This window comes from Homalodisca vitripennis, chromosome 1, assembly GCF_021130785.1.
Source record: "Homalodisca vitripennis isolate AUS2020 chromosome 1, UT_GWSS_2.1, whole genome shotgun sequence".
Lineage (NCBI taxonomy): Eukaryota > Metazoa > Arthropoda > Insecta > Hemiptera > Cicadellidae > Homalodisca > Homalodisca vitripennis.
Window position 1 is genome coordinate 110,827,283 of NC_060207.1, and position 13,577 is coordinate 110,840,859.

Consider the following 13,577-nt stretch of genomic DNA (forward strand, 5'->3'; position numbering starts at 1 on the left):
CATTTCTATTAAGATGATTAATTTATACTCGAAAAAAGTAAATTATACCAAAAGTAATTAATTCATCACATTTAAATATTATTAAATAGAAAAATAATTGGTCCAAACACTGTGCCTTGGATTAGACCTCAAAGGTCCATTTGTTGTCACTTACCTGTCAGAGTCCATTATGGTGTTGAGCCGGTGAGCAATAGTGAGCACTGTGCAATCTTTGAACTCTCTGCGGATGGTCTGTTGGATCAGATCATCAGTCTCCAAGTCAATGGCAGCTGTTGCCTCGTCCAGTATCAACACCTTGGTCTTGCGCAGCAGAGCTCTAGTCAGGCATATCAACTGGCGTTGACCAATGCTAAATTCAGCACATTGGTTAATATTCCGACAAATTGAACTTATAAAAGACAAGACCATTAAAAGTGTTCAGATATCTCCATAACGACCAAGTCGCTACAACCTTCTCCTTATAATTATAGTTTTTAGGGCTATCATTGTATTAAAGATAGCTTTGTCATAAAGATTACATCATCAATAGGAAGAACAGATTTGTGAGGATGAAGATTTTCATGTATAAACAAATGATATTGGTCAATATACCTGAACATGTGTCTGTTATCTGCACGTCTTATTTGGGGAAGGGTGGTAACCATGTGGAATTATCTGAAGTATTTTAATGTGATGCATAATACTGACGTTGGCTTTACAGGTTTTCCCTTTTTACTATCCAACAATTTAAATGATAGGAGAAATAACAATGCAGAGGGACATTGCACTTGCAGCGTACAAACAACCAGAATTAAAGTTGCTCCACGAGATCAGATGACGGCTTGTCAATCTTTTAGAGGAGTACGGTAAATTGAAATAACCTAAATGTGGGTAGTATATTTTTATAATTTCCATAAATTTCTTAATCACCATATGCATTATTGGTGACATAAAAACTAAACACATCTACTGATAAAATCTAAATTGGGGATTACAATAAATTATTAGACCATAAAAAATATTTGTGGTTATATACACTTGTTATCATAGTATAGAACTAGGCGTCAATGCTGACAAAGGCCACAGTTATTGGTTGGTTGAAAACGGACCTATAATTCTTTTAATAAATATAATGAGATTTCTCCTAATATGTAAATATGCGTTGTTATTCATGTAGCATTAAATTTGTAATTGTGAGATGAATTCTTAACTGACCCTGGAAGTAAACTAGAAGTGCAATCATCTAAATTTATACAAAATTACTGAGATACCTTAAGTTCTCTCCACCTTCAGCAATTGGATGCCTCAAGCCCTGAGGAAGATTTTTGACATATTCACTAAGGTGAGCAAGCTCCAAAGCACACCATATATCCGCATCACTGTGCATGTCAAATGGGTCCAGGTTCATACGCAGATGGCCGGAGAACAGCACTGGATCCTGAAATAGTTACAGGTTTTACTCATCTTTGCGATTCAAATGAGAATTTTTAAAATCTATCTACCCCTCCCTCCCTCTCCCTTCCTCACTCCATTCCCCTCCCTACCTCACTCCATTTCTCCCTCCTCATGACTATAAGAGCTATATTACTTTATGTAAACTAAGCTGGAATGATAGACACATCAGAATATCATAGACAAGTATACAAAATTCGAGATAAAAGAGGGATAAAAGTTCATTGAAAGTGAGAAAACCTTATCCAGAGATTTGAAGTCTTTACCAAATGTAGCTATATTACCACACTATCTGATCTTAATGTATGATAGTAATTCTAGTAAGAAGCCAATTAAGATAAGTTAAGACAAATAAATAAACATTCCATTCCTCACTTTTGAAATTGTTTTTGTACCTTTATTCCACTTAAAGAAAAAGAGGGAGATAAAAGTGTAGTAGTTCTTACCGTCTCAACCTATATAGTTTGTGTGGGCACCACAAACTATGGTTTGTTGAGGGAGGACCTCTCCTATAAGTAAGGATTTGTTGCATAGTTTATCCTATAGTATGTTTTCATTTTTTAATTTCTTATCCTGGCCAGAATCAAATTAAGAAGATTAATATTTAATCATCAGAGTTAATGCTTATGGTTGGTTATTGGTGCTACTCTGTAGTTGTATAGTCCCTAAGCAGTTAGCTCTATTATACTCCACAGTCAATATTGTGATAGATGGTGAAAAGGGAATTTCCAGTTCCAGTAAGATTAAGTATCTCAATCTGATTAATTGCATAATTATTTACCTGATCATAAATGCCATGTCATGGTTATAAATGTAAATGAAAACATCTGAAGCCACAAAAAGCCAGTCATAGAGTGGAAGAGGATTTATGAACTCCAGTACAACCAGCTTTACTAATTTAATAAACTCTATGAACACTTACTTGAGGTACAATGGTGAGTTTTGAACGCAAGTCTCCGAGACCAATCTTCCCAATGTCAAGACCATCAATATAAATGTGGCCTCCTGCAGCTTCAATAATGCGAAACAGACAGACAGTGAGAGAGGACTTGCCTGCTCCAGTGCGACCAACTATGCCGATCTGTAATATTTAGTACTCTAACATCACAAACAAATAACATTTTTACAAATAATATATTTAAAATAAGTCATATATAATATTAAGTCATATATATGATCATTACAAACTGCTTTGCAAATTTATAAATTGTATTCACCTTCTCACTGCCAGATACGGTGAAGGAGACGCCCTTCAGTATTAGATCCAGTCCCTCACGATATCTCACTTTGTAATTCTGGAACTTGACAACTCCTTGGTCGGGCCATTCTGGTTTGGGGCGAGGCTCCACTACCAATGCAGCTTCCTGCAAGTCACTGTTGTATCAATTATAACACAGTGGTATATGCAATGAAACAAGAGTGTTGTGATAGCACTTTTCCTCACACTATATCAAGATTTTACTGAGCCATAATTTAAAACTGACACAATTCATTAGGATATTTACTAACTAAATACTAAATTTCACAATAATATGCAACGATTTATTCAACAGACTTTGCTTTGAAAGGAAGATGGTAGACTATTCAACTTGTATCTATGTCTCTTTTTAATGAAGATATAAATAAATCTTAGTATATGAAACACTATTTACACGATTCAGGTTTTCTTCTTTTAAACATAATCTTCGATCTTAGATTTAAAAATATGAAATGTTATAACCAGTTTACCTCAAAGTTATAGCAAATCTCATATGATGTACATAATTAGCACATAATATAATGAAAACCATACATATGAACCATACTCAGTCAATCTCCTGATTAATGAATTATATTTTATATATTCACAAAAATATAATTCATATTCACGTTTGATTTTAAATATTTATAAAATACTAGACCTAAAATGTTAACATTGTTAATCTAGAGCATCAAATTTGTTTGTTTCAATTAAGGTTTCAACTTATACCATTCGTTTTTATGAAAAATGTACTATAGTTGTTTTTTAAAGGATTTGATAAATGATTGCTAATTATTATTCTCTAGAAAGATAAAAATTTTACAAGCAACAAAACATTATAGGGACAAAAACAAATAAGTTACCTGAGGAAGTTCAGCATACTCCTTTACCCTCTCCACTGAGACAATGCTATTCTCAATTTCTGAAGCCATTCTCACAACATTATTCATTATAGAAGTAACCTTTAACAAAATTAAAATGATTCAAGAATCACTTTACATATATGTTTATAATTGTGTCCTAAATCACAATTATTGCGTCACTTGTCACAATAATTTTTCTTAATTTATTCAGAAATAGAATATCTCCAAAATTAAGTGCTTAAATTTTATTCCAATACATGCGATTATAGATATGTATGTATACTTACAACATTGAAATTTAATTGAATTTAAAAGTAATAAGAGCACTGCTTCTTTGTGATTTGACTAAATCCTTTGATGGCATTCAACTTAAAACTAATTGCTAGAAGTTTGATCCCCACTTTTAGATTTATACATCTGAATAACTGATTGAGAAATATCGGTCATTGGCAAAACTATGGAAGGTGTTGTTGATACGGGTGGAATTTGACCAAAATATCTGTTTATAAATTTGTTGTATCCCTAGTAGAAAATACTCAATATTTATAGTCATTCCGAAGAGGTTATCTTTTTGTACTAAAATCATAGTATTTTCTTAATTTTAGTTATAAATAATTAAATTCATAAATAGTGTATATCTCATAATAAACATGGACCTTTTTCTATTCATGTATAACTATGTTTTAGTCAGATCAACAATATGTTTAAATACAATTTTATAGTTTGTCTTCATGAATGGCTTTCAAACTAAATATGCAAATCTAGTTTATAAAGTTCTTGCAGTTATCCACGGCTTCCCACACAATTTTAACTGTGAGTCCGTAGACTCCTTAGTGGAAGCACTTATGATGTAATATAATGGAGTCCTTTGATATTTTTCAAACAGAAATAGGCATATGTCAGGTACATATTATTTCAGAGTTCATGGTTAAGAGGATATGAGATGTTAAGTGAAACTCCAAAAGGCTCTTTTGTCAAGTTTTACGTATGTAGGACTCCACAACCAGTTTCTGGTACTTTATGTGCAAACATTTAATGCCTTGTTTATATTAAGGTAGGTTGTATAACAGTGTATAAATAGTTTTAATACAGTAAATGATTTAAATTTGTCACTGGTGAAATGTGTAGTTTAATCAAAGTCAAAAGTTAAATTATAATGTTGTCTTTATTATCTGCATCACAGTATTGCATGCTTAATACTTTCTAAAATTTAAGCTTACGAATATGTTTCAGCCTCTTTGGCTGACTTCAGCAAAAGACATCAACAGCTGTTTAATATCAATTTGGATTATGTTTCGTCAACATTAAAATATTTGTCTTTATATAAATCTTTCTTGGACTTTAATGAATATTTAACTAAATTGGACAAAAAGGTTCAGAAGTTCTGTATAATAGAACTTCACAAGCCTTTTACAGATTTATGTTTTATTATATAGATAAATAAAAAACATATTGTGTGATAATTTATCTATATCTTTCTCGTGTCAGTTGAAAATAAAGAACTGACGATTCAAAAAATATATAATTACTTTTACATTTTACTTCAAGGTACACAAAATCTATTGACAATTAAAAAATTTGAAAGATTAATTTTTGATTGTGCAATCTGATCTGACATTTTCTATAAGTTCTCACCTGTAAAGCATAGCTAATTGAGAGCCCCACGATTCCTGGATCCAGTGAATCTCTGCCTAGTACAGCAAAGAAAGCTGAAAAGAAGATTAAAATATTTGTTATGGTCTCAAGTCGGATTCCCAACCACCTGGAAAAAACAAGAGCTTCAAAAACTAATAAAAAAAAAAAACAGAATATTACAAACACTTTGTAACACTTTTCACTGTTTGATGATCCTACTTCTGTATTTTTATTTTGGAAAAAATGACGTGAGTAGCAATAAACTTTTTCTGGTGAGTTTAACCTTCTCTTTATCCCAAGGACAAAGCAAACCGAGAAATCTTTCTTTCTTGGCTAATTGACTCTCACTAATTCATATTATAATCTGGTTACAAAATGTACATCACATCATGAGATGAACAAATAGTGTTAGTATGGTTGATTCCAACAGATGTGAACAAAATATGAACAAATAGAAGCATCATGAAACCCAAATAGAAAGTGTTAATATAACACCACCACCTGTGGGTTTAAATCATAACTAATTCCTTTCATAGTGAAATTTTGTTACATAACTATTCAAAATAACACACTGTACTTCAAATAGTAAAAAAGGAAATAAAATAATGTTTAGGTGGAAAAAGATGTCTAATTTTAAAGCTATCATTATCACACATCATAACACTTTTGAATGTTTCTAGTAATGTGTACATATACATTTTTTAAATTGAATATTCAACCTATAAAAAAGTCTGAAATTTTCTGAATAAGCATTAACATGTGAATGAATAAAATGTGTTTGGATCTAAACCTATAAAATCGTTAGATACCTAAATCAAAATAACTTAGAAAGGAAACAGAATATGTCTTCCAGCTCTGTGAAGCTGTCTGCTGCTGTTTTTGTGTTAATAGCCCTGTCACTGTCACTATAATATTAAATTATTTCTTTTGTGTCATTTTATTGACTGTGTTGTTTTTATTTATTTTGACGTGACAACGTCTTAAATTAGGTTGCGGCTCGGAGTCACTCATGAAAAAGTGTAACGCCCGGTAACGTTACGATGCCCGTCCAGTGGGTCCGCCGCACGGGATCCGCACGGGATAAAGCAGATAACTATGTTTATTCGTGAAAATGTGGAGTGCTTAGATTCGTCATTTACAACAACTACAACAATAAAGGTAAATAATTGTACACTGATATTTCATTATCGTAAACTATGATTGATTGATTAATTGTTAGATTGACACAAAAGTTGAGAAACTGAGTTTATAGGTTATGTCATACTATTGACAAATGTTGATAGTGTTAAGTAAATTATTAGTTTAAATCACTCTGCAATCAATCGTAATTCAGTCGATTGAGAAGAAAAGCGCGTATTGCTAGTCAAACATTTAAAATAACAAATTATAACCTCTAACCTGTCATAACAGTGCAACCAAACAAACGAACTAAACCGACCAATCACCACGCGCGGAGTTAGAATTTAACTGTGTTTAGCAAGAATTTCAAATTCCAATTTTAGTAAATGTTTTATTCAACTTTACCATTTACAATAACAAATTTTAATTAATTTCAAATTATGTACAATGTTTTAGTAAACAAAATATATTTCTATAGTTAAAATTTGTGCAATTCTTATTTTCATTCAATTCCTTGTTCCTATTGTGCAATTTAATAATATTCATATCAATAAATATTCTACCGAGAAAAAGACGTTGTCACGTAAAATCTTCGCCCGTAAAACCGACTTTACAGGCAACCATAATTTTTTTTTTCATTTTGTGATGTATTATATTTTAAATCACCTGATGTTGCTTTCTAGTTTATCAATGAAGTACAATCTGAGCATTCAAATTCAATTCAAATTCAAAATTTCTTTATTCAGATATGTAACAGATTACAAGAATAGTGTCACAATAAATCTCAATATAAATTTTATCATTTATATATTAAAACATAAAAATCAGTTTGACACTCACTGAAAAAGTAAGATTTGGCTATGTAGCCTTCTACAGAGTAAGTTAAAGCATTTTTACACCAAGGCAGTTATTACTTAAGGTTATTAGGTAATTTAAGGGGATTTTATACATTTCTAAACATACCCAACAATACTTAAAAGTTATTTACATATTGAAACAAAAAATTCTTCAAAAGAATACAAGGATAACGTTAATAAATAACGTTGCACTGTAAGTAAGTAGCATGATGCACTGGAGTCTTGAATGAACATGTTTCAACTCAGCTGAACAATGGTTCCCGTAAGTACCACAACCAATCTTACCGGTCTTACTTAGTTCCCAAAGCTGAGGGGCTGTAATCATGGATAGTAAAACTAAGTACCTTTCATACATGTACATGAGCATACAAATGCACTCTAGAAAACCTATATTTTTTATACGAGGATCAGTACAAATTACACCCTCTTTAGGTTAGTTTATTAATAGTAATCTATACAGTCTTTCAGCAGTAATGTATTTTAGACCTGGTCAAAAAATAAACATTACATCAAATAATGAAAAAACCAGTCCACAAAATAAACTCAAATTCTGCAATACCATAGATATTTTGAAATCTGAAATTAAATTAATTGTATTTTTGGTGTTTACAATCAAAATATGTATACATTTAACAAAGAATCTGATCAAACTGTGATTCGATTAATTTTGCATTGGTTTTAATATTCTAGCAGTTGTAAACTGTGTATTTTTTTATTGTATGCAGTGTCATTTGCTGCATTTTTTTATCTTGAATTTAAACATTTTGCATTGCCTTTTGAAATATTCCATTTTTAGCAACAACTTTTAGAAGCTATTTTTAGAAAAACGCTTATACCATTCACAATAAACTAGTGTCTGAACAATATAAGATTACATTTTGTGAATAAAAATACTAATGCCAAAGTCACCACTTACTCACCTGTTGGCCACTAAAGAGGGGATGAGACAGACTTGATTGGTGTCCACCTTTTCTAGAAGTGTATTTATAAAACGCTTTTCCACCTTGTAAGCACGAATTGATGAAACACCTACAAAAATAAAGTATACAACTAAAAGATTTTGGGACTTCTCTTTTGTTGGTACCTGCATCTCTTCTTGTATCGTGCTTGTAATATATTTGAATAAATTTGTAGATATGCTGTAAATCTACAGATTAGGATCAAGCCAAGACTGACCTGATAAAGTCTCGCTGAAGTGAGAGTAGATGGGAGATCTTGCCACTGACTCGATCCTCTTTATTTGGCGAGATGTAGTTACATATATTTTCTGTAATATGAAAAATCTTGTGGTTGATAAAAAAAAACTTTTCATTGAGTACAAAAATTACCAAAGAATCTAATGACAAGCACACTTATTTAAAATTTTATTAAACCAATACGCATATTCATAATAATTATTCATGCTTCATCTAATGAAGCTTAATTTTTTTTAATTATGTGATTTAGAATCTCACTGATGAATCAATCAAATTTAATGTTCACATACAATAAAATATTAATTTTATTAATTAATAAAATACAAACACATTAAATGTTGCTTCACACAATCTTCTGATAAATCCTCTAAAATCTTATTAATAGGTTCATGCATAATAGTTTATGGAACACTTTCTACAGTAGTAGACTTAGACGCACATACATTTCATCTTGGCAGGCTTATATATGGCTGCGTGGGTGACTGGAATTGGTGAGATTTTCTATGAGTAATTTTTATTATGCAGCCTATATTTTATTGTAAATGTAATGTGTAAGAGTACTTATCACAACAGTACACTTATTTGTGTTACATGATTAAATTACAAATACTTTTTTCGAGTTTACAATACCATTGGTGAAATACTTTGAAACCTAGTGTACACAAACTTAATATGTAAGCCTTCTAGTTAACTTTTCATGTCAATACTGTCTGCAATATCTATAGAATAAAGTTTGATAAGAACTCCAACATCTTTCTCGGATTGTCCGAAATCCATAATCAACAAAATAATCAGTAAGATGGATGACCCATCAGTAAGATCCTCATCATAAAACATGGTTCAGCACTCCAATACAGTGAAATGTAAGTACACTGTCATGTATTACTGTAAGTAGTACAGTTGACAATGAAATGAATTCTGCAGCCTTCAAAACTCATTGCCATAGAACACATGTTTATCACTGTCAATGGGAATTTCCAACATCACTTGACATTTTTAATAACCAGTGCTGAGACAGCTTGATTCTCAACAATCTGGTCTAGACGGGCAGACAAAATGTTTGCTACTACAAGCAAGAGAAGAAAATGACACTACTTTCAGGAAACTCCTGAAATTTAATGATCTTAATGAGAAGTAATTGTTAGTGCATAACATACATAGATTCAGTGTTGGCAAAAATAAATTGTCTGCAAGCTGAGAAATCTTAATTTCTCAAAATATTACACTACACAAATGCACTCATTGTTTTATCTTTCTAACCTGCAAATAGTAATAGAGTATTCCAATTGGGACAAAGGCTATGACAAATAATGGAGTCGACCAAATTATAATCACCAGAGTTCCAAAAACCTGTGGACAAAAATTTACTTACATTAATTCAACTTATTCATAATTAATCTGAAAAGATATCTCTATCATGCAATGGACAAAACAAATTGTAGACGTACACTGATCAAGTACAGCAACAGAATATGTGTTTTCATTTATAGAAGCAGTATACATGTGAGATAATTTGAATAATTTAAATTCAGAGCGACATTAATCTGAGATACACTTATGTTTATACCCTTCAACCTTTTTGTTTGCCATGGTCTCCAGGGGCATGAAATTACGATGAATAAGTTCTAATTAAGTAAATAAAGTAAATTATTCCTATTAAATTATAAGTGTTGAATTTGTTAATAAATCTAGATATTTCAAATAATAAGTAAATTTAGATTGTTTCAAAGTATAAACAAAGGCCAAAGTTAAAAAGACTAACTGTCACAAGAGCATCTTGAGCCATTCTCAAGTTCTTAGGAAGCATGTTGTCGACAACATCAATGTCTTTGCTGAGACGGTTGACAATCCTTCCCATCGGCGTTGTGTCAAAGAAGCTCATTGGACAACGCAAGATGTTTGACAGTATCGACTCGTGAAGGTGCCGAGCACCCATGACTGTGGCAATTGCCAAAACTAATGTACTCGCTACTACTGCAACCACTGTGAACATCAACACAGTCAAGATCATGTGGAATTGTTATCAATGTTTAATACTTACAAGAAAGCTCACTGAATATTTTATTACATTACTTTCATAACTGATAATATCAGTCAAAAACGTCATAACATCAGTCATAAATTTTAAAACTCATAGTAATGAGTTATGTTTTACTTTAAAAATTAAAGAAGTCTAATATTTTGCATTGGTTAGAATCTCTTCACTCACCAGATTAGGTTCACAATGACAACACATTATACAATGTAAAATCTTTCAACTAATCTTACACTTGTTCTGGAAATATAGAGGTGACTTGTGACTAACCCTGTGCGAGCCCGAAGGTAAAGTACACCTGAAGGTAAAAGTTGCGTTTGTCCAGGTCCTGAGTACCGTTGACAGCAACTGACAGGTCCGAGGTCCAGCGAGACAGCCAGATGTTGGCAAGTATAGCAGCGGCCTGGGAGAGTAGGGAGAGACTGAATGTCCCCACCACTAGCCATACTCCCATACACTTGCAGTAGTGCAGGTATACTCTTCTCTTCACCTTCATACAAACTGACACGTTCAGTTTAACTGGTATATTTCCTGTAAGCCTAGGATCTAAGACAAAAAGTAGTCCTTGACTTCTCTCTGGGACCACAAGCACAATACAGTTTGTTGGTCAATTCTTATTCTATGTTTTTTTTTTCATTTTTTATTGACTACAAAGTACCTATTAAAAGAAAATACAACATTTTAAAACACAAAACTTTGGTACTAAATTTGATTTTGAACATTTAATTAAGTTTTATTTTGACTCTCATTAAAAAATCTTTAAGTAAAAACAAAAATGTCTATAAACTAAAAATTTTGTTTTATAAAGTCTTTGAATAACCAAATAATGAATAACTAACATATTTTGGGTAATGATATATTGCTTTTTATTGAAAAGGAAAACTGAGAAAACAAAACCAATACCTTTGTAATCTAGCATCGCATAAGAAAGTCTATGAACAGATAAACATATATTTCCTAGTAATATCTTACAGGACATGGAACATGCAAATTAATAATTTATTCATAACTTATAACATTAAAAACTGTAGTAAGGTTGATCTGAAACTTTAGATTATATTATCAGCTTGCTAATTATATAATTATCAGCTTGTGAAAACGTAGTGCCCAAATCGGGACACGAACCTGGATCCCTAAAGCCAAGGCTAATGCTACTAAACTAATAATCTCTGAAATGTCATTAGTTGTAAATAGGAATTCCACTTACTCTCCCAGTTTCAGCCGTCTCGGTTTGGATCAGTTTGGTTTTCTGTTTCACCTCTGGTTGGGTAGCAGACTTTCTTTAAACAATATTTCAGAAACATATAATAACACCACATCGACAATAAATAAAACTGTGAAATTCGCCTTAAACATACATAAGAGTTTTGTCTACTACAATAATGGGGAAATAGACGTAATACAACGACTACAGCATTAATAGTTGCTATTGCTATTTTAAAATTAAACATGTTTAAACATAAAGAATACTGATGCTTAAAATAACAAGAAAATAAATTACTACATTATGAAGAAAATCAAATAGTTTCAACAATAGCTGAATACATTTACTGGGTAATTTTAAAACTATTTATCACATAAAAACATTAAACGAAAGTACAGTTAAATAAAATTATTCAAAAATCCCAATAACAAATCTTCTTATCTCTAACATTACATTGGTCTTAACTCGTTACCTGTCTATTGCAGAAATTGTATACGTTCTCTCAGTCTTTCTCTCTGAATCTTGACATTTCTTCAACAAAGCTTCCATTTCTTAAAAATAAATATGAAATATTATGTTAGTTGTGCATAGTATGTGAAATGTCATTAGTTGTAAATAGATATTCAGTTTCCACTCACTCACCCAGTTTCAGCCGTTTCGGTTTAAACCTATGCCAAAATGCAACTTCTTATTTTTATATTGTTTTAAATAACTGCTTATTTATTATCACAAAATAAGTGCAAAATTTCAAATATCAGCTTACCTGAATCTTTGTCCTTTAGATCTGTTTCTGCAATCATTGTTGTATCTCCATTTTCAACTATTTCCATCTCCTTGCTCTGATTTGATTTCATCTCTTCTACCTCTTCCAGCTGATATAGAACTGCATCTCTGTTAGTAGTTTGGTTTTGGGTCTTCTAAGACATAGAATTATTGGTTAAAATATTAACATACAAATGATTGTTAAATTTTGTATTGGCTGACATTCAAAATTGGATCTAAGGAGGCAGCAGGATCCGTGCCAAACAAATTTTAAAGAGCTGGTATTTGGAGGCATAACATTTATAATTTTGTTATGTAATAGTGTTCAAGAATTTTAGTCCAATTTAAGAATTATTAAATTTAACCCTTACCGAGCCAATGACGTTAGTAGACGTCATGCCTAAACTAGCGCTAAAAGCCAACGACTTCCACTGACGCAAAATCAATTATTTATTTTAATATTATTTAAAAGCATTTCTGGGTAACAAACTTAGTAAAAACTGTCAAACAAGGTTTATCTAAACAAGAGACAATCGTTCGTGTCTATTTTGAAGGTGACGGCTCTTGTTCGATCGACAAAATAGTGGGCGGCCGGATGTTCATAATCTCCCGCAGAGCCAACGACGTCTACTGATGCGCGCTCAGTCCGCCTGTAGCCGTCCGTGAGGTTAGATGTTTATTCGCCCTTCCATTTTCGATCCGCGTATTTATCTTTTCAATTTTGATGTTAATCAATATTTTTAATCAATTTGCAGTGTAGTTTATGTATTATTATCGTGATGTAGGGCTTTATTGTCAAGTTTTATTTATAGTTCATTGATTTTATTTAATTTGTATATATCTAAATTTTTACTATATTCTTTATATTTTCTCTAAATACAAATTACTATATGCTTGTTTTTTGTAAAATATAACAATAATTGTGTTCAAATATTATTAATTTTATATATGAAGACATAGAATGTCAAAATTATATTTTTTCAGTGAAATTATGATTTTTACCATTTTTTGGCTGTAAATTAACAATAAAGAGTGAAAAAAAATATTTTGTCGTTTTTTTTACCTGTTATGTTATAAGAATTATTAAAAAAAATTGGTTTTGGTATGTGGGAATTTTTTTATTTTTAAGGTGTATGGCTCTTAGGAGTAGTTTTGGTTATTTATTTGTGGCTCGCTAAGGGTTAAGAATTCCATTATATCCATTATATTGACTTAAATTATATGTGCTGAAAGTT

The 13,577-nt window shown here is 31.3% G+C and overlaps 1 protein-coding gene across 4 annotated transcripts in view; it reads right to left on the reverse strand.

Annotated features, from left to right (window-relative positions):
• LOC124369150 (multidrug resistance-associated protein 1-like) overlaps positions 1-13,577 on the reverse strand; it is a 54,113-nt gene that overhangs the window by 4,995 nt on the left and 35,541 nt on the right. For 2 of the 4 annotated variants that reach the window (XM_046826936.1, XM_046826957.1), the window contains 14 exons: positions 12,344-12,497; positions 12,053-12,131; positions 11,584-11,656; positions 10,647-10,866; positions 10,104-10,324; positions 9,602-9,691; positions 8,322-8,412; positions 8,066-8,174; positions 5,170-5,296; positions 3,535-3,633; positions 2,649-2,795; positions 2,354-2,512; positions 1,251-1,417; positions 155-349 (listed from right to left, as the gene is read on the reverse strand). In XM_046826936.1, coding sequence (XP_046682892.1) covers positions 155-349; positions 1,251-1,417; positions 2,354-2,512; positions 2,649-2,795; positions 3,535-3,633; positions 5,170-5,296; positions 8,066-8,174; positions 8,322-8,412; positions 9,602-9,691; positions 10,104-10,324; positions 10,647-10,866; positions 11,584-11,656; positions 12,053-12,131; positions 12,344-12,497 — 1,931 coding nt within the window. Of the gene's footprint in view, positions 1-154; positions 350-1,250; positions 1,418-2,353; positions 2,513-2,648; positions 2,796-3,534; positions 3,634-5,169; positions 5,297-8,065; positions 8,175-8,321; positions 8,413-9,601; positions 9,692-10,103; positions 10,325-10,646; positions 10,867-11,583; positions 11,657-12,052; positions 12,132-12,343; positions 12,498-13,577 lie in introns of those variants that run through there. The other 2 variants (XM_046826944.1, XR_006923045.1) reach the window with 2 other exon arrangements.